This window comes from Anabrus simplex, chromosome 4 (genome assembly GCF_040414725.1).
Source record: "Anabrus simplex isolate iqAnaSimp1 chromosome 4, ASM4041472v1, whole genome shotgun sequence".
NCBI classification, from domain to species: domain Eukaryota; kingdom Metazoa; phylum Arthropoda; class Insecta; order Orthoptera; family Tettigoniidae; genus Anabrus; species Anabrus simplex.
Genome location: NC_090268.1, coordinates 291,039,019 through 291,066,008, shown reverse-complemented (window position 1 = coordinate 291,066,008; position 26,990 = coordinate 291,039,019). Strand labels below are relative to the sequence as shown.

Sequence of the window (26,990 nt, the reverse complement as noted above, 5' to 3'; positions counted from 1 at the left end):
CTTCAAGTAACTTATCACACTAATCACTTTATCATCAGTTTCCTCCAATCCGATCAGAATACCACAGCAAGAGCCGAAACCAGACAACGAATATGGGAACACGTTGGAGTCCAAGCCATTCTTCACCCCTCTGTTCCAAAAATCCAGCCTTTTTGCTTTTTAGATATATTTCAAATAATTTTGAACATGGTTGCTGTGAACGCATACAAAAATCATTATCATATTCCAAAAGAATAAGGATCAAGGATCTATTAGAGGTAAGAATAAATGTCAAAAGCAATAAATCCATTTAAAAAATGTCAAATTAAAGAAAAATCTGTGTAAGAAGCGTAGTCTGAATTATCAGTAGTTTCTTCTGTGGAACACTGAATTTTATTATCTGTTCGAAAAACTTCTTGCACATTGATGAAAAAATTACAGATAAGCAACATGAGAAAACATGGAAAATAATTTCAGCTTCTATTACGATGGTGCTAGGAGATCTTGCTGTGTGATACTACAGGCCTTTTATTTCATAACAACTCTAACTAGTCGAAGAATGGCAACAAAAATAAACAGCATCAAAGAGAAAAGACTAATGAACGCATCCATGGTAACTTAAACCAGAGATTGGGTCATACACACGAACTTGCAACAAAGGACATATGTATTCGTGCTTTACTTAGGCATGGAACATGCAACCATTTTATACAGCCCAAGTATAGGGTGTGTGCTTCAATGTGTTAAGCTTAATTCTGTTTACTGTGAAGAATAAATTTTCCAATTTGGTCCTCACCAACTAAACATTCAATACAATATAAATAACTCAATGCTCACAAAATATTCTCACAAGTTATGCAATGGAGAGAGACTGCTTTTAACAACAAATTATGTAATCAGAACGAAAGATCAAGGGTAAAACTTACCAAGTACATTAACATACACATCCTTGTACACATATCCTATGCTGTTGGTAGCATTGCACCCATAGTTGCTAGTATCAGATTTTTCAAGCTTTTCAATTGTTATTGAATTGGCAGTCACTTTACGCCGTGGATTTGGAGGGGACTGCTCAATGGGACGACCATTATGAATCCATTTTATTTGTGGTTCTGGAACTCCAGATGCTTCACAATGAAATGTGACAGTTTCATCTTCAGCAGCATTTATTATTTCTGGCTCAACCGTGAAGTATGGAATTGCTACAGAAAAAAATACAACACAATATTACTAAGAATCAATAACAAACACATATATATTAAGAAATTTAAGATGAAGATTATATGCAGTTGAAAAAAAAAAAAGGTTCTTCTAGTGGTAAGATGTCTAGATGCTGTGAAGAAATAGATATGTACACTAAGAACTAAAACTGATAGGAGAATCAATGTGAATAATAGCAGTGTATGAAGATGTGGAATCTACTACTGTGTCTATCATTCATTAATGTTCCCATCTTCAATGCATATCCACTTAAATAAAATTATAATTTTGTCTGTATACTGTACTTTGAATTCTTGCCTCAATTTGTTTTTCTCTCAGATTAGGCACAAAAAAAGTTGAATGAAGGTTCAATTCTATTTTTGTCTATGTCATCACAGCAAAAGTGCTTAACAAAATGATTTGAAACTCAGTATTTAAGTTCATGGAGAACTGAGGTGTGTACTAGGCTATATATTGTTTCATTAGTGTACAGTAGCGTAGCAATATCAAGGCCCGTACGCACCAACTCAAGTAAAAGCTTTTATCTTAGTTTAATGGTACGTAAACCCGATAACAGTTAAGTTTGTATTCACCAACAACATTATCTTGGATAAAAAGTATTATCACGGTTTAAAATTTTACCAGAGATTGGCTGGCCAGTATGCCAAGATGGCAGCTCATAGATGTCTGGAATATCTAACTGAAAGACAAAATCACAGCAACTAGGAATATGATCAAGATTATGCTATTAATAAATGACCTACGTGGATAAAGGAGCGTGCGTCATATTTCGAGGACTATGACGACTCTGAGTTTCAGACACATTTTAGGTGATGTAAAGCTTCGACACTGTCAGTGTTATCCATGATCAAACATAAACTGGAATTCCCAACACATAGGATGGCCTAAGATGAATTCTCAATTACGGCTTATATCTGGTACGATACTCAACTGTGTGACATTTTAATGAATACTGCCTTATTTTCCTCTGAAAACTTCTTTCAGTTCAGCAACTTTGATCAGTCAAACCTTGAAAAACCTAATAACACCAAGCCAAACAACAATAGACCACAAGTAGTTTTTAATTCTCTAATCTAATAAAATAAAGCACATTGGATACAAAAGTGCCCAACACGATGGTGAAATCCCTTTTTCTTTAAATCTTCCACTGTAATTTCGTCACCGGTATACTGTTCGTAGTCAGTTTATGGAAATCTTGTACCGCGTAAATAAGGCCTACATTGACTTTTATATATAATTTATTAAACACATTGTGTACACGGTATTAATTAATTAAACGAAATTAGCATCATTTGCATAGTGTGACAAAGTCAATGCCCTGTCTTTGCACTCAATGATATGATATGTGTTGCATGGTCCTCCACATATGGTGAACTGACATCTGTCGGTGGGGATGTGGTATCCTTTGGTTGAACATATTCAGTGATGTAGTCCGTGGGCTGCCACTCTCGTATATAAATGGCGCAGTTGGTAGTTGGCCTTTTTCCATTCGTTGGTTGTCATCGCTGGGGCGGTGAGGAGCCCGGGATTGATGTCCCTCACTTTCTGTCGCCTGTCTTCTAGGAATCTGGTGCTTTGTGGTGTTGGTATCAGATTATGAGCTTTCGTCAGGTCTTCTATAAAGAAGGTTGTGTCTGCCAGGATATACGTTATTCTGTTTTGCGTGTATTTTGAGACACAGAGCATTCTTTTCAGGTAGGCTGTGTTAATTCCCTCTAATCGCTTCAGATTAGACTTTTAAGGTTATGTTGAACTCTAGAATATGGTTTTGAATGTAAATATCCATTCTCAAGTTCTCAAATGCATTATATTAAATTCTGCCCATCACTAATCACAATCAAACTGGGAAGAGAAAAAATATCATCAAAACTTCCAAATTTAAGGTTATTCGCGACCTTGAGCTCAGCTGGAAAGCGTGCTCGCTGTACTAGTCGGTAAGAGTGTGAAATGATGTTTTTTAATGTAATGTGCGCAAATAAAACGACTGCGATTTTTATAAAATTTTAACACAAAACCCGTGAAATTCCCAGTCTTACATTAGGACCAAAACAGTAAAAGGCAATCCCAAAACCTACCAAGGCTTTATGTATGTAAGGTGCAACGTATGTTCTGGTCTTGATAACATAATCGTACACGAAAATATTAAAATACTACATTTGTGTTACTTAAGAAGGAGCAATTTGTATTCCTGCCTGAAAGCTCACTGACTATACAGTGCCCTGAGGGAAGTGCCAAAAACCTATTCGGCGATACACTTGAAAAAAGTAATAAAATAAACATCTAGCCCTGGACATAATTTAGATGTTTTTTCAAGTACAAACATTTGACGAAACTCATTCTGTCTTCAAGTAGAGCTGTCGAAATGCACTCTGTCTCCTTCCAATTGTTGTGGACACTCTCTGCTTCATGACTTCGATTCTCTAAACAATACCACCCGAATGCGATGCTAAGATGGTCCCTTCTGCAAGTTCACTGCCAATCGCTTTTCCGGTATAGTACTTCCTCGAATTACCACAATGATGGGACGTCAACACCAACATCCGTAAGTATGCTGTAGCCGCCCTTTCGTGAGATACAGTTTCTTGAAAAACGCGTGATCGAGGATTTAGCGTTCATAGGACTGAAATTTCTGGACGGTTGATACGGGAAATCATTTCTTCGAGGAATGGATAATGCGGGATTTTTACAACGTAATTTAATTAGGATACTCGCGGGACCACATAATTCTAACGGATTATACAGAAAAACGTTGTTTCCGGGAATGTATAATCGAGGTTCTACTGTAAATAAATAAATAAATAAATAAATAAATAAATAAATAAATAAATAAATAAATAAATAAATAAATAAATAAATAAAGTGAGATGACTCTTCACAGTCAGTTTTTACGACTGGATGCCTGACGTCAACCGCGTCAAAGGAAACTAATGACGTGATACAAGAGTAAATAAAACTGATCATAGTTACAGTATATGTACGCCTAAGTCGTGTGTTCACCATTTATTGTTTGTCTTGATAATAATTGTTGATAATAATACTTTATTAACGGTAGGCCTAATACAAACACAATAATAGAGAAAAATAAACAAAACAAAACACCCTAAAAAGAAAGTTCAGTGGAGTATAAGTAGAAAAATATGTACAGATATATACACAGGTTATATTACAAGTAAGCACAGGAAAGTAATAGTCAATTCTGGAGATTATATAAGTGATTTTTGAATTTTCACAATGAGCAGTTAAATATATCAATATCCACTTTGTTTACAGATCTTGACATTCGTTCAATTGGCCCGTTGAATGCATACTTAGTTCTATGCCAATTTGTAGACAATGTATTCTTGAACCTCCTGCGTCTGTCTGGTACATGTATGTTAATTTTTACAAGGAGTTGTGGACAATTCACCAAGGAATGAAGCAATTTAAAAATGAAGAGGGCATCCAGGAATTCACGGCATTGTGACAGACTATGCAGATTTAATGACTGTTGTAGGGCTGTATAATCAACATTTTCATACGAGAATCCTGATCTAAATGAATATAAACAAAGAAATTTATCTTTTTTTTAACTTTAGAAATACTGCCTTCCAATGACTGAGGCCAGTAAGACTCAGAATACAATCCTAAATTTGTTAAAGAATAGTGTAGAAAACACTCCTGTACCCAGAAAACACTGCACAAAATGGGAGGCTATCGCATATTGGGACCGCTTACTTTTTGCGGCTATAAAAGGGAGGGGGGGTCCTAATATGCAAGGAAATATGGTAATAATAGAAATATTTAAGAGTAATTTGACAGAATGTATAGAAATACTTATTGTACAGGGCAGTACAGGTGGGAAATGATACCAACATGAGAATGCCCCCAAGCGAAGTGCTGGAATTCTGCCCAACAACACAACTGTAAAAGGTCTGTCACAAATTAACACTTAATTAACCCAGGACATAGCACAGACTTTTTTTTAAAAAATTTATAAGTATGAACATTTAACAAAACTCTTTCAGTTTTTAAGTAGAGCTGTCATTGTGTGCTACCCCCCTTTCAAGTATTGTGGCCATTCTGCTACAAAGACTTCTATGATTTCCCTAAACAATACCAGGTGAATACGATGCAAAGATTGTCCGTTAAGCAACCCAATACTTTATCTAATTGATCTTATGACTGGATATTAACGCGAAAATCCATCGATATGACGTAGCCGTCCTTGTTATTACATCACCGTATATGTAGTTACATTTTTAAGTCTTGTACCACATAAATTACTGTTATGCCTACTATACTTTAAAAAGGTACGTCGAGGACTATGGTTTCAAATGCAAGTATCAATTCTCCAAAGTTCTCAATTGCATTATATTTGATTCTGCAAGTATTGAAAAATGCTTGATTGAGGATTGAGCACTGATGGGACTGAAATTTCTGGACAGTTCTGCGAGAAAAAGTTTCTTCAAGAAAGGATAATGCAGGATTTTAAAACACTATTAATCAGGATGCTTGCAGAACCACATAATTTGAAGGAAAAATCTGGGAAAACAATGCTTCCAGGAACAGATAATCAATGTTCCACTGTACATCATTATGTAGGATTAATTTCTTTTACATAAAACTCTTAAGCCAATTTTGTAAATGATCTAAAATTAGGGTGCCCAGATTATTTGCATATATATGGTATATACTTTGTCACTCACTTTTCATTCTATGCACACTCCAAATTATAGACAGACTTACCCATGACCTGAAGGTTGATGGAGTAGGACTTCGCTTCACCAACACCATTACTTGCTTCACATGTGTAAGTTCCTTCATCTTCAAAATCTGCATGTTTAATAATTAAACTTTTACCATAATTCCCTTGCTGTTTATGATCTGATGACTGTATAGGTTTTCCATTTTTACTCCAAACAATTTGTGGTAATGGTCTATGAACAGACAAAGAACAGTAAGTAGTTAACAAATTAGTCACATCCCATCTGTAAGATTATAGACTAGAAACTGCATATAGGTAAAATAAATATTTCAAGATATATACTTCTTGTATGGCTGCAACCAGACGTAATTATCCAAGGGCCTTAAGGGCCCTGGACCAGGGCGGCAAAAATTGAAGGATCTAATAGTCTGAAATAGAGCTTTTAGAATGTGCGCACTTTCGTAGTATTCAAAAGCAAAAGTTCCCATCATGAATAACGGAATTTTCTTTCCACTTATGTGGAAGCTGTTGGTAATATTATAAATGGCACCACAATGTTGAAACAGCTTTCTCAGTTCTGCATACGGGTGTCAAGATGACTTCGGGCTGCAAATTGTGAATCAATGCCACCTAGAGACAACCAATAACATCAAGCATACCCGAAGTCTACGAAAGCCATTTTTATTCATTTTTTGAAAGTTTTATTACGTGTTTTTCGTGTTACGTACATAACATGGATGGTTGAAAACATTTACAGTAAATGGCGCAAATTTTCGCAGTTCAGCAGAAGAAAAGAAGAGGAGGGAAAATGAACTGTTGTCTCAAACACCAAAATTAGGGTTGTTTTCCACAGGTTCCAACTGTAACTCCAACTTCTCACACAATAACGAAAATAAAAATGATGGTAACAGCACAGAAAACTTTGATAATTGTACGCTCAATTTTAGTTGCTTTTTCATTGGTCTGCTGTTGGAACTGCAAGTAAAACTCTTGAAGATAATCTAGTACTGAGAGAACAGACAAACCTTTATGCCTAGCAGAAAATTACACATAAAACTCAGCTTAGTAAGATGAAACAAAGAAGTCAAAACCAAGACTGGATCCAGGCAAATACGGATGAAATAAAGCTTCTTATGGGCATACTGCTACTGCAGGGGATTGTACAGAAACCTAAATCAGGACACTTTTTTTCTCGCAATCGCTTGCTGACTACACGTATTCTATGAGCTGATGGCAGAGAAGAGCTAGTTTCCTTCTTTTCAGCTTTTTACATTTCTCTGAGAACGAGGCATATAATGGACAAATTCCACCTACACTTAACAGGATGAAGCCAGCATCTGACCACCTGGTAGCAAAATTTTCCAAAGCTTATACTCCTGATGGCAGTGTCAATTGATGAGGGTGGAAATGATACATACAAGAAAAAAATTACAATCGCCTTTCGGAATGGAAACATACAAATTATGCTAAGCCGAGGCAGAGCATGTATGTAACTTGATCTGGTATACCAGAAAAAACACAGAACTTCTTGCAGAGTTTCTCGGAATAGATATTTCAAATATTTCAAAGCCTTCAATGATTGTGTTTATGCTTGCTGAAAACATCTTATTGGCATGGACTATTCTAACAGTCTAGAACTCTTCAATCTTCTGAACAAATTCAATATAGATGCCGTTGGTACTATGCGAAGTAATCAAAAGGAACTCCTGAAAGAATTTATAAAATGGAATCTCAAGAAAGGAGAAGTTTTAGTCTTGTACAGGAAAAAGTTGATGGTTCTCAAGTGGAGCAATCAGAGGGAAGTCTGTATGCTGGGTAGCATACACAACGGCAAAATGAAGATAGTCTCTGATAGAAAAGGAGGAACGCAACTAAAACCCACTGTATGCACCAATTACATTTTTGATATGATGGGGTGTCTATCTATCGAATCGGCATATTGTTACATATGCCAATACAAGAAGAAATATTACCAGAAATTATTTAAACATTTAATGGATCTGAAAGTGTTCAACTCCCTCATAATACACAGGAAGAACGGAAGAAAGTACAGTAATCTATAGGTCAGAATACACCTTGTAGAAGAGATTCTGGACACTTATACAGGATCAACTCCTCACGAGGCACTTTCCGTGCGAATCGTATGCGTACATCCTCCAAATCAGGCCAAGAGATTCATGGATAGACATTTCCCTGAAATGAATCCCCCTTCTAAGGTAAAGAAGCACTAGAAGTGTATGGTGTGTGCTTCCAAAAAAAGTAAAGTGAGACACAATCTTTATGTGTAATTTTGCAAAGTGCCTGTATCCCACTCCCTGCTTCTATGGTATTATACTCGAGAGCTGTAAAACATAACACTGTGAAGACTGTAAATATTACATGTAGTGTGTAGTGTAGCGTATATAGTCTGTGTATGTCTTATGAACTGCAGGTAAAACTGGATCCCACAAAAGCACTAACATAACAGAAAATTTTGTATTCTAATCTATTCCATTCTCAATCTTTTAGGTGCATGTTAAATTTGTAAACTATAAAATGTCTTTCCAGGCAGAGATTGTTAGTAAACTGCTTGAAGTATTAATAAATGTATACCAAAAAACAGAATTTTACTATTAGGAAGAAACAAGCTATTGAAAAATTAAAATAGTAGGATTTTTCAATAATTAAATACATTTTATTCTAGTAAATCTCTTAGGGTTCTTTTACAGTTTACTTTAGTCCAAGATGGTTTTCAAGCAAGTAATTATTTTCTTCAATCAGGGGAATCTCTCCCCACCTGTACTGAGCTTCCCGCTTAAGGGATTAAGATAAAATCAGCCAGGAGATCTACATACAGACCCAACCTTTCACCTTGTTTCAACTTAACTAAGCTATGAACAAGTACAAGATTGGTGAAACAGCTGGTCTGGACACACAACATGAACAAATCAAGAACTTTGATCTGGCTGCAAGGCACCAGCTGCTTGACCTCATGAACAACTGTGTCTAGTCCTAAAAAATCTGAAGGACCAGCAGGAAAGCTAGAGTTTAGTTACTGCCAAATAGGATCACAATGAAACAATACCAAAAGTTAAACCTACTTCCCTCTTATGCTATTTCTACAGAAAGTCACTCGGGATCTCTGGTGACGAGTGATGATTAACCTCAGTACTGACAATGTGTGTCTAGAGTTTCGTGACATTAGCTGCAACGATGCTGAAGCTGATTGAGCCTTACTGGGAGCGATACATAACATCCCTTCCTGATGCTAAATATAGTTATTGTGCAATTCAAGGAACGTGTAAGAAGCGTGATTTCTTGATATCAAAGAATGGGATCAGTGTTGTATGGAATAAAAAATGCAAAGGCTGACTGGGCTTAATTCCAGAGGGAAAAAAACAGGCAAATCTATGACCAGCCACCAGCCGTACACCAGAAGTGCTGAGGGAAAGTGTAGGCCCTTGTCGCAGGTGGTAACTCCCCCACCCCAAAGAACTAGCGCAGATAAGCAACAATTAACACCATAATCACCAAGGACCTGCAATTAGAAAAGCAGCATAAGCACCAAGTTCACAAGCGGTTGCCTTGTCACATTTCTGAACGCTGCACTAATGCAAGAAAGCTGTGTAAGAGCTATCTGACAGGGGACAGATGGAGAAAAGTGGTAACATTAGACGAAGCATAGTGATTGCAACAAACCCTGCTTGATTTACTACCGCACTAGAGACAAAAGAAAGTATCGAACGTTGCATAAAGAATGCCAGGAAAGTTTCCCAAGAGGTTTCAGGATCATTGCTGGGTACTGCTACAATGGCAAGTTAAGGTGTCGCTAATAATATGAAGGTGAACTCTACAAACTATCAGCAAGAGGTTTTAACACCCATTTACAACACACACTTCCCAGCACTGTATGGGAGGGTGAAAAATCAGGTATGGGTACATAAGATAAGCATCCAGCCACACCTCTCGTTCGACTTGTCTCTTCTTGGAGAGAACGGAGATGGAAACCGGAATCTGTGCAATTCCTTTGACTAATATTCCGATGAAGGCACCCGAGTGGGTCACCCATGAACTTCTATTCATCTGGACTCTTAAAAAGGGCCTTAGGAAATAAATGTGCACACACTATCAGTGGCGTATGGAAAGCCTTTCAGGAATGGGATAAGATAGACATGCTAGCTCTGCAAAAAATTCTGCTGCAATGAAAATTACATTGTCGGGTTATAGCTAGAAATGCTGGCTTCCAACAGAGCATGGCGTTGGTGGAGACATGACTTTTTATAAATTAATTACCGAAGCCACCTTCTGTAATGATATCTCCAGGGGTGACTAATTTTTTGTCTGGTGAGCTTACATTACTTTACTGAATAAACTTAAAACTAGGACTTAACAGTCTCACAGGAAAATGTTCTTCACAGTTTTTCATTGTGGATTCAGCTTTGACGGAATAGCTTATTGAGAACGGAGACATGACTAATGACTGAATCAGTATCATCTTGATGAACAAACTACCACAGTTACACATTGACTGAACAAATTGGCTACGCGGTTTGAAGCATGTAGCTGTTGGCTTGCATTCGGGAGATAGTGGATTCAAACCCACTGTTGGAAGCCCTGGTTTTCCACGATTTCCCATTTTTTTCACACCGGGCAAATGCTGGTACCGGACTTTAATTAAGGGCACAGTTCCCTCTTGCCTAACCCTATCCCTGCACTATCCCATAATCACTGAAAGACCTGCTTGTGTCAGTGCTACATAAACAAAATAATAATAATAATAGGAAGAACCACACAATACAATGTGCTCATTCTTTTGAGAGACTGGATATTACACTGACTGGCCCTTATTTCTTTTCATATCATTATATTTTCTTCAATTTCTTTTGTTTACGAAGAATAAGGGTTTTTGAAAATGTTTTCTTTCCCACAAAATTTAGAATATTAGGTATATAATATGAGCTGATGGTATTCCTTGATCTAGAGAAGGTAAATGATAGTGTTAATAGAGAAAAGGTGTGGAAAACCCTGGAAAGAAAAGGATGTGGAAGGTAATTGAGGGAACTAGTAAAAGCAATGTCATAAGAATTGTTTCAGTTGTGTCCAGACTCCAGTGGGGAGGACAGAATGGTTTAGAAACCAAACTGGACTAAGACAGGGAAGTGTATTATTGTCTTCACTTATGTTTATAATGGGAGTCAACAATACAAAAGTGCAAATCCAACTAGAGGCTTTAAATAACAAATGAGAAATATGGTATGAAAATCAGTGTGGAGAAGAGCAAAAGAGAGGTGATGACAAGAGGAGAAAGACTCTTCCTTTTTTTTTCTTTTACAATTTGCTTCACATCGCACCGACACAGATAGGTCTTAAGGCAACGATGGGATAGGAAAGGGCTAGAAGTGTAAAGGACATGGCCGTGGCCTTAAGGCGCAGCCGCAGCATTCGCGTGGTGCGAAAATGGGAAACCACTGTAAACCATCTTCAGGGCTGCCGACAGTGGGGTTCGAACCCACTATCTCCCAGATCCAAGCTCACAGCTGCATGCCCCTAATCTCACGGCCAACTCATCCAGAAGAGGAGAAACAGAAGGAATCGTTAGTACCAGGGAACAAGACCTTGAAGTTGTTGAATACTTCAAATATTTGCAAAGTGAAATAATGCAAGATGCAAGGTTGGATAAGATCAGCAGTAGGGTACAAGCCAGAAATGCGTTCTACCAGAATGTAAGGAACCTGGTGTGGGAACAGAGAAGTTCCTATGAAATGTAGAGAGATAATGTACAAGACATACGTATGCATATGCATCAAAGACTTGGAACTTTGACAGCAAAAATGAGAGTAAAATTCAGGCCAGTGAGATGAAATTCCTGAGGAGTATGGTAGGGTAGACAAGGAGAGACAGAGTAAGAAATGTTGAGGTCAGAAAAGAGATGGGGGTAGAAAACTGAGTAATAAGATGGAAAAGAATAAATTGAGATGATAGTTTGGGCATGTTATGATGATGGAGGTGGGAAGGATACCAAAACAAGTGTTGGAGGCTAAGATAGAAGGAAAGAGAGCATGAGGGAGGTCCAGAGCAAGATGGATGGACTCTGTCAAGAACAGTATAAGAAAAAGAAGACCAGACTGGAATACAATTACAGTAACACCTCATTAATTCGAAATCGTTGGGACACAAAAATCAGACTTCGAATTACGTGATTTTGAATTAACTGCCAACACGTAATTCGGAAATGCCATCCCTTGCGGCGTTGCAACATACTTGTTAGGATAGAAACAAAACTACCCGTTTTAATCTTCCACTAAGTATTTATTGACACTAAGACACCTGTTTCACATGTCATCTCGATTTCTCTTAGTCAAACAACCAAACAAGGGTTTGGATTTAAAAAAGTCTTAAAGTTCCCAAGCTCACAGAATAAACACAGCCTGTCATCTAACATCCTCCCACCTTTTGATTCTAACAACTTACAGAATCAAAACATATACAACACGATTCTTTCGTATATCTGAAACTTTCTTGTTGGATTATCTTTACTAAATTCCCTTCTGCATCATCCGATTCTCTGGCAGACAACTCTCCAGTAATAGCCCTCTTCCTTGCGTTGTTAATGAATCGCAGCATCCACGCTACTATTCAAAGGATCTTTATGTAGAGAAATAGCTCAAGTACCATTCCTCTTTCTGACAGGAGGTAACCAGCGATAAAACATCTTCCTTTTTTCTCTCTTGGCTTACCTCTTCTTGACTTACGACAGACTGGGACTTCGAGCCAGCTTGCACCCTCCCATCGTGACTCTAAGAGCTTTCTTGTATTACAGCCTCTGGAAGGTAGATCGGCAGGGTTTTCTTGTCCGGGGATGTGTTTCCAGTCCCTGGGATTGGAGTTGGTGCGGATTTCTTTCACCCTGTTCCCAACAAATGTTCGCCAGTGACCTTCTCTAGTGATCCAATGCAACTCAGTGGTTGAATCTGTACAGTACCCTCATGTCAGTTATATTTAACCCTTTCTTCACTTGTATGGCTAGACGTACTCCTATTAAGCAAGCCAACAATTCCAACCTAGGAATAGTTGTACTTTTGAGTGGAGCAACCCTCGATTTTGCTTGTAGCAAACTTACAGTTACTTGCTATGTATTTTTGCATCTCAGAAATACAGCCGTTGCATAGGATAATTGATGCATCGCAAAAGATGTGCAAGGAACAGGAGTCAGCATTTGTCAGTGAAGTCCATCTACGTATCCGTACATCATTCAAAATAGGTAGTTCTTCAACCCATTTCAGAAATTGTGACTTCAGTTCTTCTGGTAGCTCGGAGTCCCAACTCAACTTGGCCTCCCAGCTTTTTTGCAGGAGTAGTTTAGGGAAGAGAGTGACGGGAGAACCGAATCCGATTGGATCGAATACTCTATGCGCCAATGACAAAACAGATCATCTAGTTATTACTACTTCAGGCTTACTCAGTCCGTCAATACTGCAGAACAGTTTATCTTCATTCTTGTCCCATGAGAGTCCGAGGACTTGTGCCGGTTTTGAGTCTTCCTTGCTTGGTAGGGAGGAAGTGTTCTACCAACCTCTCAGCTCAAATCTACCTTCAGCCATGATTCCACTAGCTTGCTCCACAAATGTCTTCAGTTCCTCTACTGAATCAACTGACGTGACGCAGTTGTCTTCATAAAATGAATTACTCAGTTTCTCTGCCACCTCTCTCTGAGATGGTTTACAATGATCCAAATGGTGCTGTATGACAGCCCCCAGAATACGTGGGCCGCAGTTCACACCCACTTCACAGTGTCCCATAACCCTTATCTTCTTCTCCTCGAGATTCTCCCACCAAAGGAACCTCAGAAAATCTCTATCCCGATCGTGAACAGATCTGAAGAAAAGTAGTCTTAATATCAGAGATCACGCCGATCCTCCCTCGACGGAACTTTAGAAGGACTCAGGAGATTAAATCTAATAGATTCAGTCCTTTAGCCAGTCATTTAATGAAGGACTTCCCTTCACCTTACAAGAAGCATCAAATACTGGTCTTATACTTGTTGTCAAGTTCTCTTTGAACACCCCGTGATAAGGTAGATAATGTCCAGGTCCTTGTACTTCATCTTCTGGAACGATTTGTGTTACTCCCTCCATTAGCCACGTTTATAACACCTCATCATAGCGCTCAAGTTTCCCAATAGCACAGAGTTTTGATGTCGTTGAGAGCAATCTCTTCTCTGTTATCCCTCGATTATCCGGTAACTCTTCAGCGCTATTTATCCAAGGGAACTTGACTTCATATCTTCCCCCAGGATCTCTTTTCACAGTTTCCTTGAAATGGTTTCGCACGGCAATTTCTACTTCTTCCTTTGTTCGACTTTCACAGGGGTCTGTGATACCAAATTCCAAAGATCCGCTAATCGATAGGTGTGGGTTAGAAGCGTAGTTAGCATAGTGGCATGGGTCATAGACTCAGTTTTGGTAATAAACTTGCCCATCACAACCCATCCCAGTCTCGTTTCCATGGCAGTGAGACCACACTGCAGTTCCTTTATTGTGCCAGTGTATAGTTTTCCTAAAGCATCCGCTCCTAACAGTACTTCAACAGGTGGCTGTCGAACTCCCATGTCAGTAAGATGAATCCCCTTCGTCTTTAGTTCTTTAAGCCAGGAACCACCTTTAGGGCGGGCAATGCCACCACATATTAGGGGCTGATCCAACATCTGTACCTCACATGAAAAGTCTCCTGTCAAACTCTTCAATCTAATAATAATAATGTTATTTGCTTTACGTCCCACTAACTACTTTTTTAAGGTCTTCGGGCCGGAATTTAGTCCCGCACGAGTTCTTTTACGTGCCAGTAAATCTACCGACATGGGGCTGTCGTATTTGAGCACCTTCAAATACCACCGGACTGAGCCAGAATCGAACTTGCCAAGTTGGGGTTAGAAGGCCAGCACCTTAACCGCCTGAGCCCCCGCTCTTCAATCTAATGTTGTAGCACTTGTGTTTTATTTCTTTCGTCGAACCTCCCCCAAACAGTGTGTATATCACTGTTTCAGAGTCAACAGCTATACATCCCATTTCCTCCGCAGTTCTCTTCAATATATAGGATCTTTGAGAACCAGTGTCAATGAGGGCTCTTACAGTGCGCAATTTTCCGTTGGTCTCAAGGTTCACTAGAAGGGTCTGCAGAACTACTTCTGAACTCTACTGATTTGAGAGCGAAACATTCAGCACTTTCTCTGCTGTCTCTTCTGATGCTCAATTCTGCTTGGTCACCAGTTGAGAGCACACAATCGTATGATGCGTCTTAAAACAAACAATGCAACTTACTCTGTGTTTACAGTCCCTTGCTCGATGCCCTGACTTCAAGCAGACGAAATATCCTTTCTTCTTTCTCAAGATATCTCTCTTTTCTCAAGCGATAATCTCTGTGCCTGGAAGCACTCCTTACTTTCATGAGACTTGTCACAAAATATACAGACAACTCTAGTGCTCTTGTGTTCACAGGAGAGTACATCCATTGCAGTTGCTGGGGCTTCTCTTTTCTTCTGTTTCTTTGGGCCTCGTCTTCACTTAATTTAAATCCAGCATTTGCCAGCGAGATTCTTTCTCCATTTTCTACGTCCTCAGAAATAACATCAATTGTTTTACCCAATCTCCATAGACTTGACTTCCATCATCCTCCCAAAGTGTTGGCTGATTTCGTAACCAGATCTTCAGAATATCTTCTGGTATGGAGGATTCTACAAGTGGAAATAGCATCGCCGCATACTTGTCTGATGAAATGCCAATAGATTCCAGGGCACACAGGTGAGCTAAGTTATCATACAGCCGAGATAGATCACGGGCTTTCTTGTTTTCTGCACCAGCAGCCTTCTTAATTTAATTACTAATGACAGCAGCTCCCTTACATAATATTCCGTTAAAAGTTCCTCTCTACCAATCTATTTTGCAGACTTTCAATGGCTTTCTCATAGTTTTCCGCGGTGGCAGGGAAACTATCCACAATCTCTCGTGCTCTTGAGCCCTCGACAGTTGCTTGAATCAGATACTGAAACTTGTCTTCGTTTTCCATCTCATCATCCTCATGCATTCTCTTAAAATGGCTCCAAAAGCTTAGAAAGTCCTTAATCTCGCTGCTAAATGTCTTTAATTCTATTTTCAGGGGCCTTAATTTTCTCCTATCTGCAGCCGGTGATGAAGCATTTGATTGCACCACACTGACAAATTGTACCTAATTAGCTGCAGTAAAATTCTCCATCATCACTCTTGCATGGTCCATCTTTTCTCAACGTTCTTCAGAAGTTAAATACTTGGCCTCAAAGTTGGCGTTTTCATCCTCTAGCATCAACGAAGTGACGTTATCATCTAGGTTTTGTAGGTCAGCCGCTAACCTCTCAACAGTCGTAAACTTCGTTTTCACAACTTCTTTATCGAGATTTTCGCTGTCTATCTCTTCAATAAACTTGTCTTAAGTCTTAGTAAAAATTGCTCTTACTGCCTGGCATCTTTTCACGGCTGATAACATCTTGCAACTTTCACTTTGTTATAATAATAATGCAAGGATATTTAGACTTACCGATATCGGCTGGTGATCACGTCGGTGTCACCACTAATGTTAGGACAGAAACAAAACTACCCGTTTTATTCTTCCACTAAGTATTTATTGACACTTGTATCACATGTCATCTCGATTTCTCTTAGTCAAACAACCGAACAGGGGTTTTGATAATAATAAAAGTCTTCAAGAGTTCCCAAGTTCACAGAATAAACACAGCCTATCATCTAACAATACTCTTAGACCTGTTACTGCATGCAATTAACACTGATTCACAGTTTAAACCTCTCTAATGCCATGGAAAGTCATCATCATAATTTCCCTTTTTCCAGCTGTAGCCGGGTAGGGGCAAATATGGTTCCTCTCCACTTTCTTCGGTCTTTCCACTACTCCTCCTCCAACACTGTGACCCAGTCCAGGTTTCTTTCTATAATACTGAGTTGGATTGTATCCTTCCATCTCAATCGTGGTCGTCCACGGCCTCTCTTTCCTTGGATATGCATTTCCATCACCTTTTTTGGCATTCTTTCGTCACTCATTCCCTTTGTGTCCAAACCATCCTGGTCGGCTCTTCTCTATTACATCATTCATTTCTTCCACTCAAATTTCTTCCCGGATTTCATCTGCAAATAACATCACGTTCATTTCTCTTACTCCATATGCTGCTTTTGCTGTTCTGATGTCATCCATTACTATTGTAAACAGGATTGGTGATAGAACACTTCCCTGTCTCAGCCCACTAGTTATTTTGAACCAACTTGTCCTGCCAACTTGTGTTTGCACGTAACTACAACATTCCTTATACAATGCCATGATCATTTTTATTAATAATTATCCAATTCCTTTTTGCAGCAGACTGTCTTAGTCCTGGGGACAATGTCATATGCCTTTTCAATGTCAATGAATGTCATCACCATATCATTCCCGTACTCCCATTACTTTTCCATTAGTTGTCTCATAATGAAAATGGGCTCTATAGTTGACCTTCCACTTCTGAAACCAAACTGATTTTCCTGTATCTGATTCTCAACCCTCAACCTTATTCTACTTTCCAGTATCCTTTCCATTATTTTAGCAATATGGGATATTAGAATTCCCCTGTAGTTCTTCACAACTTTATCTCCTTTCTTGAAAATTGGGATTATTATTCCTTTTTGCCAATCCTCAGGGACCACCTTATTCTCCCAGACATTCCTGAGAACCCGATGTGTCCCCTGCAGGCCTACAGCTCCAGCTGCCTTTATCATCTCCACTGAAATTTCATCTATTCCAGCAGTTTTCCCATTATTCATCTTTCTTACTGTCATTTCAATTTCATTCATTGTAATTTCTTCATCAACTAATTCCCTTTCCTGGTCGTCCATTGAATGACTCATCCATTTTTATGTTCAGCAGCTTCTGAAAATACTATTTCCATCTATTTCTTATTTCTTCTGGCTTTGTTAATATTATGCCACCTTCATCCTTCACAAATCTGGTGTTTACTTGATCTCTCTTTTTGTTTCTTAAGATACCATACAATAATTTCTTGCTGCCCAGCATATTATCTCTCAATTTCTGTGTGAATAAGGCCCAGCTTTACCTCTTTCCTTCCTCCACTACTTTCTTGGCCAAAATCTTTGCCTCCACATATTTTCTTCTACTTTCTTCAGTTTTAGATGTTTTCCATGCTTTCCACGCCTTCTTTTCCTTCACTTTAATCTTTACTCTATCATTCCACCAGTGTGTCTTCCAAAATGTACTTAACATAGTGCATTTACAGTATTCAAATACAGTAGAACCTCGATAATTCGAAATCGGTTAATTCAAAATCCCGCCTAATTCGAAGAAGCTCTCGTTCCCGGAAACGTGAGATACAGTTTTGCATGTTTTTTCAATTGTTTAATTCGAAATACGGATAATTCGTAATTCGAAGTACAATGTCGGCCCCATTACCGAAATTCAGACTTTTAATTCGAAACTGCCTTTACATTTTAAAACAATAGTATGTTACAGAGTAATTTCAACTCGAAATTTATCCGCTCCGCTTCATAATAGGCGTTCCGGAACGTGGAGGGGTACTTTCCGCACTTACACTCACTTCGGTGCGTCTACAGTGCGCTTCATGATTGCTAAGATGAATGAAATCGGAATTCTTCTGTATTCAACCTTTTAAAGAACGCCGTAATATCACGCAACAGGCAGTGTGCGGGAAAACAGAATCCGCAAACACAGGCGATGCTGACAGTTGACGAAAAATCGTGGCTCATATAATAAATTCGTAGGCACCGAACAATATTGTCATTGCTGGTAAAACTGCATTGCTTTATTTCAATGCGAGCCCAAACGGCCTTATGGTTTTAAAGGAGAAATTGCCAGCCGGGAAATTGTACAAGGGTGAGGGATGGGGGTCTTAGCAAAGAGAAAATGCACGTGAGCGCGAGATACTTTATCGCCACGTCATAGGAAAGTTCCATAAGCTACGTTTTCAGGGCGTCGGGCTCTTTCCATGCCAATACAAAGCATCTAAAAATGCAAACAGTACAGAAATCCAAAAAGATAATGCATTTGCACAGGGGAACCGGCAAAAAAATTTCTCGTCTTTGAATTGTGCGATTTTTTTTTCTTTCGTTGCGTGAGGTTATGTTTGTCAGTGATTTATCCAAGTGCATTATTTGAACATTGTAAATGCACCTTGTTGGATACATTTCGGAAATAGTTTTTTCCATGGCATTTGAAAGGTTTAAACTGTGAATCGAGAGGTGATTGCATGTATTAATGGGTCTTAGAATACTTTGTGACGCGGCAATTGTTTACATTTCTGAAGTACGAGAGAAGTGCCATGGCGGGAAATCGTACAAGGATAGTCATAGAAAAGTTCGATTTTAAGGGCATCGGGTACTTTCTGTGTAATTACAAGGCATCTAAAATGCATACAGTATAGTAATCCAATTAATAAAGCACTTGCACATGGGAGCCAGCATAGATTTCTCCTCGTCTTTGAATCGTGCTTTTTTTTCTCTTTCTTTCGTTGCGAGAGGTTATGTTTACCAGTGAGAAATCCGAGTGCATTATTTGAATACTGTAAATGCACATTTTTGGATAAATTTTGGAAATATTTCTTTTTTCATAGCATTTGAATGGTATAAACTGTGAATCAAGGTTAACTGCATCCAGTAACGGGCCTTAGAATATTTAGTAACGCGGCAAGGGTTGGTACTTCTGAATTGCGAATTGGCGGTTAATTCGAAATCACGTAATTCGAAGTCCGATTTTTGAGTCCCAACGACTTCGAATTAACGAGCTTTTACTGTAATGCACTTGGATAACTTACTGGCAAACATAACCTCACGCAATGAAATCAAAAGAAAGAAAACATTATTAAAAGATGAGGAGAAATCTATACTGGCTTCCCTGTACAAAGGCTTTATTCATTGAATTACTGTACCGTATGCATTTTAGATGCCTTGTTCTTGCACGGAAAGTACCCGATGCCCTTATAACATCGTGGCTTATCAAACTTTCCTATGACAAGGGGAGAAAGTCTCCCGTTTCCGTCCGCGTTACAACAGTACGGTACTGTACAGTGACTATACTTTTACGATTTCCCACCATGGCACTTCTAAGACCCATTAATGCATGCAATCACCTTGATTCTCAGCTTAAACTTTTCAAATGCCATGGAAAACACTATTTCAGAAATGTATCTAATACATACATACATAATCATTATAGACTGTTATGCCTTTCAGCGGTCAGTCTACAAGCCTCTGTGAATTTACTAAACGTCGCCACAATCCTCGATTTGCAACTAGTGTTGTGGCTTCATTTAGTTCTATACCTCTCCTCTTTAAATAGTTAGAAACCGAGTCTAACCATCGTCGTCTTGGTCTACCTCTACTTATAAGGTGCATTTATATTATTCAAATAATGCACTTGGATTAAACAATGGCAAACATAACCTCATGCAATGAAAGAAAAAGAGACACGATTCAAAGACAAGGACAAATTATGCAGGCTCCCATGTGCAAATGCTTTATATCTCTTGGATTACTGTACTGTTTCTTTTTTTTTGCTTTACGTCGCACCGGCGCAAATTGGTTTTATGGCATCGATGGGACAGGAAAGGCCTAGGAATGGGAAGGAAGCGGCCGTGACCTTAATTAAGGTACAGCCCCAGCATTTGCCTGGTGTGAAAATGGGAAACCACGGAAAACCATATTCAGGGCTGCCGACAGTGGGATTCTAAACCCTCTATCTCCCGGGTGCAAGCTCAGCTGCGTGCTCCTAACCACATGGCCAACTCGCCCGGTGCTGTACTGTTTGAATTTTTAGATGCCTTGTACTTGCACAGAAAGTGCCCGACGCCCTTAAAACATCGTGGCTTTTTGAACTTTCCTATGACGGGGAAAGGAAGTCTCTCGGTTCTGTGTGCACTGCATAACAGCACAGTACCTTTCCCCGCTGGCAATTCTCTCCTTTAAAACCATAAGTCCGTTCGGCCCCAGCATTTAAAAAAATAAAACAAACAGTGCAGTTTCATCGGCAATGACAATACTGTTTGGTGCGTATGAATTGATTATATAAGCCACGCTTTTTCGCCAACTGTAGGCATCGCTAGTGTTCATGGATTCGACCTCTCCGCACACTGCCTGCTACGTGATATTGTGGCGTTCCTTAAAACAATAATAAAGTTTTATTATGAATCCACCTGTTCAATACATTATAATGTTATTACATTTAAAATAACTTCATTAGTTAAAAAGTTATATATGGGACATGTTTCGCTCCCTTATAGAGCATCATCAGCCAAATCTGAATCTCAAATAATTGTTATTTACGTAAATAAAGACTTAAGAACTATTAGAACATTTTTGACAAACTTAAAACTTATTCTATTAGAAAATCATAAAATATAAAATCTTTGTATACATGGCTTAATTACATGTGCTTAATAGGAAGACACATTAAAATTATGGAAGAGAGAGTACTAAAATATAAAATAAATAATATATATATCATGTCCAAAATCCTAGAAAGACGTGAAGATCAATCTTAGGACCTAAATTTGAGGATTTTCTTAGCAATAAGATCTGGTAAAAAGTTATTTATCCCTTGTGGGTAAGAGTCTATAAAGATTCAAATTTATCGTCAATTTGATGATTGAACTTATAACAGGGTAAATGTTGGTCTTCAAGAAATTTAAATGCTGACAGAACAGACAGTTACCACATAACCTCGGACAACACCAAACCGACAAACAGCAATTGGAGGGACATTCAACAAGATAAACCAAGCAGCAGCTTTCAATACAAACGTTGATTTACGTCCCTTTCAATCATCCTTATCAAATCCATTAGTTCAACGAACGGTCATTGACATCTATAAGAACATATCTTTTCAACAGCATTTGCCGAGGTCACATGACAACAAGCATTTAAATTTCTTGAAGACCAACATTTACCCTGTTATAAGTTCAATCATCAAATTGACGATAAATTTGAATCTTTATAGACTCTTATCCACAAGGGATAAATAACTTTTTACCAGATCTCATTGCTAAGAAAATCCTCAAATTTAGGTCCTAAGATTGATCTTCACGTCTTTCTAGGATTTTGGACATGATATATATATATTATTTATTTTATATTTTAGTACTCTCTCTTCCATAATTTTAATGTGTCTTTCTATTAAGCACATGTAATTAAGCCATGTATACAAAGATTTTATATTTTATGATTTTCTAATAGAATAAGTTTTAAGTTTGTCAAAAATGTTCTAATAGTTCTTAAGTCTTTATTTACGTAAATAACAATTATTTGAGATCAGATTTGGCTGATGATGCTCTATAAGGGAGCGAAACATGTCCCATATATAACTTTTTAACTAATGAAGTTATTTTAAATGTAATAACATTATAATGTATTGAACAGGTGGATTCATAATAAAACTTTATTATTGTATATCAACAGATTTCAATACGGATTAAAACATGAGATTAGTCACTTGCAGTTCCTTAAAACGTCGAATACAAAATAATCAAGATTCCCCTAGAATTTAGCAGATATAAAGCAAACTGTAGACATGCCGAAGTGGGTGAAAGTGTGGAAAGTTACCCCTGTGCACCTTCCGGAAGACGCGTTCTTTCAAACATGGAGAAATTCTGAATTTAAATTACTCTGTAAAATACTAATTATTTTAAAAATGTACAGGCAGTTTTGAATTAAGTCTGAATTTCGGTAACAGGACCAACATTGTACTTTGAATTACGAATTACTCATATCTCGAATTAAACAATTTAAATCACATGCAAAACCGTACCTCATGTTTCTGGGAATGAGAGCTGCTTCGAATAAGGCGAGGTTTTGAATTAACCGATTTTGAATTATCAAGGTTCTACTGTACTGAAGAGGAGTGGTGGACGGAGTGTCAAAAGTAGAGAAGTGCCATCACCATCCCGACCTGGCAGGAGCTGGACAAGAGGTAATGAAAATGATGATGAATAAAAGTTCCGTTTTTGAAACTGCCGTTACAGTGCAGGAATGATGTTTAATTACAACCTGAGATTACCATATTTTGAAATACGTAACAAGGAAAATGCACTTATAAGGAAAAGGCACTGTGCTTAGTGAACAATCTGCATAAAAGTGCATAGAAATCATTTGGTAGTACGCACAATATTAAGTTGGAACAGTGAAGCTTATCTCAGCCCGCTGAGTGCAGTTGGCTGAGAAGCCCAGTGGTATTGGCTAAAAAATGGCCACGTAAGGAGAGTAAAAGGCAGTGGTCGGGTTGGGCTATCAAAGTGAGTGGGCTGAGTATGCTGTGCGGTGGGCCACTCGTCACGACTCTTGATTAAATCTGTAACGCACGATTATGGAATGCCATTTTCTTCCTGCTGCACAATTCCTTAACTCTTCAACCCCTTTAATAACTCTATTTTCTGCAGTACTGACGGAACGCAATATTTTACCACTCATATTTGCAAACTCAATACAAAAGGGTATTTTCACTATGTGTCTGTCGCAGCGCAGTGTGTGCACATGGAATCGAGAGCAGAAGTTTGCCAGAAGTTCTATGCCAGTCAAATACTATAACATCGGTTGGAACATGACTCAAATTAAAGTCTCGAGAGCAGAAGTTTGCTGGAAGTGATACACCCATCATATAACGTAGTTTGGAACATGACCCAAACTTAAGTCTTCGTGCATGACATGCACCTCACTTTTGGAAGTTTTTTTAAGTGCAAGCAGAACACGAGCTAATACAGTATTTTTATAACTACAAACTATATTGTAAGTGCACTTGCATATAGTTAAAAGCATAAAAAACAGTTAATATAATATTTCTTCCATGTTAAAATACTTACGTTCCACCAAAAATACAGTATAACTCAGCCCTTTTACCCCGCAAAGCAACCTCATTCTTCCTTGTAACATACTGCTTCACTGGAGGGTATTTGTTTTGAGATGCTGAGGCTCCCGTTGCAATTACATTCAACAGAACACGATTTCCCAGCTTATATTCATTCCTATAAAACACAAGACAACATTATAATAATAAAAAGACAAATGAAAGCAGTATAGAAAAAAAGTATATGATTGTAATAAATATAGACAGAAAAATTAGAATGCTCTATTTATCAGTGAGATGGGTATAAATACAAGCTGATGTAAATTGACTGACCCCCCCCAATGAGAACACATCATAATCTACACAATTAAAGGTAACCAAACAAGACTCTTCACATAGTACTGAAATTCTTTCATTTAAAAGATATCTTGCAGCACTTGTCACTTGATTCCTCAAACAATACTCGTAACAAAAAATGCCGTAAATTGAAGATAGAAGTACAAGAAACTAAGGAGTTGATTACCTGAATACTGACGTAGCTGCACATGCATAGCTGAAGTCATCACTAGCATCATGACGAGTTACATTGGAGAACCACAAGTTACCCTCAGGATCAAGAGTCATGCGGGAATTATTTATGCTTTTTATTCCGCCATCAGTGTTCTGGAAAAGACATTATTAGAATAAGCTAAATTACACAAGTTATTAAGGTTTTGATATAAACATTTTAAACCTTACTTGAATCTTCCTGCTTCTTTTTATCACCACCAAAGAAGAGATGTAAATAAGCAAACAGATATGAAGCAAGTAGTAACAACGGACACCAGAAAAATGAACTCTAGAGTTAAATGGAATATTTTATCAAAGTTGTATGCAATTTCATTAATCTTTCAAGACATATCCTTTGTCTCTATAGAGGAAACTTTTGTAAATAACAGAAAGAAGCATTTCCCTTCTTTAGATTTGAATATATTTTTCTAAAACCAACTGTGCTTAGTTTCAATGCAGTTCAAACACCACTTTTAAGATCAGACTGAGAGTCACAGGACTTTTGTGTAAGCTACTATCACAGCAGTTCTCTGGAGCAAAAAGACAAGGCAAAAAATACAGTAACATTCAAACACAATCCACAATCACATTCCAAGGAGAGTAATATATAATTTCCTTATGTCAACACAGACGAGGTAAACTGGCATTTTGTAACAAATAAAACTCTGTTTCCAAATACAAATTCTCACTGTGTCAAATAAATCCATGTAAGAACAAGATTAACTGACTTTTGTCAATTCAAGAATTATGATGCCATCTACTGGCTGAATGCTAATACTTTCAGGTGACGTAACTTAACTAAGGAAAACTCTCACAGGTCACAGGTTATAACTTTAGAAGTCCAAGTAAAGTAGGGAAAAGACTTGGAAGTGCTGGAAATCTCGAATTTTGTAGGACTATATATCAATACGTCATGCCATTTCACTGTCATAAATGAACAGTTTGGAAAAAAATGGACATTATGCCGCGAGAAGAATAGACATGGCATGCGAATTCAATCATTGATGCCAAGAAGATAATATTTGTAGCGTACATGAGCCGAGAATTATTATCAAGGAGGCGGTGTGAAATAAAGAAGGACATAGGATTGTTATGGCATTATTATTCCTCAAGAAAAATCATTGCAAGCTACATGGAGCGACGTTCTAACTGCGAGAATAATAGCATATTACAAGCACCAGATCAAGAGTTTAGAGGATTGAAGATAATATTTTGAAGAAGAGAGCCGAAAGCTATATAATATTGCGTAGAGTCACATAATTAAACCAAGTAGTTAAAGTGGCTTATTGAAATACATTACAAACAGGAGCAGCGAATATTATTTTAAGATCGCTGGCAAGAAATAAGAAAGCCACGGGAATTTATAGCAATATATAAAATTATAAATCAAATTATACAATTGAAGATAGGTAGACATATTGGTAATCTGGAAGACAATAACTGAATTAAACTTAAGAGAAGCAATTGTTTCAACACATATAATTATGAATGTTAGAAGGCTTTGAACATACTAAGATGACGAAACTGATCATGTCCGTTTATATTTTTGTTATATCTCCGCAAAATATGTACAGCAACATGAGCTAAGAAGACCGAGGCCGACTGTCCGGGGAAGATGACCTGAGTTGACGTAGAAGGATGGATGACCTGCCCACAGATTCCCACAGACCAGCGGAATGTAGCAACCAGACCTACCTAATAGATGTCCTAGTACATCTAACCACAACATCGATGGAGCTAAGGGAAGAAAAGATAAGTCAGGAAATTAGATATTTGTTTCAAAAGTGCCATTTCTTAGTGTGATAAACAAATAATTGTGCAGTGCAAACGTTGATTTAGCTCAAGAAGAGTGGATTTAAATGTGAAATCGCGTACACATGACGATGGAGGAGGATAATAGGTAGTCATCTGACAGAATATAGCAATTCTTTGGCTAGGATGTATTAGAACATTGGTAACCTAATTATGCGTTCATAATGTTACCCATCATAAATAAGAGATTAATTTACTTGAATTGTGAGGAGTAGACCGACATCATGGTTAATGTAATGGATAAGTTAGGGTGTTATGTTATGAAATGAAGGTGATACTGTGCAATGTACAGGTTATACTTGTTATACTTGGATTATGTGAGGACATATGAGTAATATGAAGTGAATCCAAAGAGAATTGAGAAGGAAGGGAATATTTAAGTGAATAGATGATAGTTATGGAATCATCTGTGTCGAGTCAAAGTATGCATGAGAGTTATTGAAATGAAAGAAGAAATATGATGTGAAGATATGAAATGGATAATATGTATATTAAGAATAGTTGAATAAGAAGAAGAGTAATGATGGTGATGCATTTTAATGGTGATATTGAGTTAGCAGATGTGATTTAAGGTTAAGAGTGCAGATATTTAATTCCATGATATATGTTAATGTATTCCACATCCAACGTTAAATATAATCGATACAGCTTACATATATCGGATAGGCACTGGTAGATCATCGAGATGAATCTGTATAGGTGAAATTGAGCAGAATTAACCAACATTAACCCAAATTCTTGACCACAGTCGTGTTTCCTGTAGTAAACAGAGATATAGTGCATACTTATTCATCTCAACGATGTTCATGAAGAGGTTACCCATAATTAGTTGATAAAGATATTGGTTGTGAAAGTCTTAGATGATGTAATATATATTTTCAGAAATGAT

The 26,990-nt window shown here is 37.9% G+C and overlaps 1 protein-coding gene across 6 annotated transcripts in view; it reads right to left on the bottom strand.

Moving 5' to 3' along the window:
- Nrg (Neuroglian) overlaps positions 1–26,990 on the bottom strand; it is a 216,328-nt gene that overhangs the window by 152,273 nt on the left and 37,065 nt on the right. For all 6 annotated transcript variants that reach the window (XM_067145580.2, XM_067145575.2, XM_067145577.2 and 3 more), the window contains exons 6-9: positions 24,264–24,403; positions 23,757–23,918; positions 5,926–6,116; positions 906–1,181 (exon numbers count right to left, since the gene is read on the bottom strand). In XM_067145580.2, coding sequence (XP_067001681.1) covers positions 906–1,181; positions 5,926–6,116; positions 23,757–23,918; positions 24,264–24,403 — 769 coding nt within the window. The remainder of the gene's footprint in view (positions 1–905; positions 1,182–5,925; positions 6,117–23,756; positions 23,919–24,263; positions 24,404–26,990) is intronic.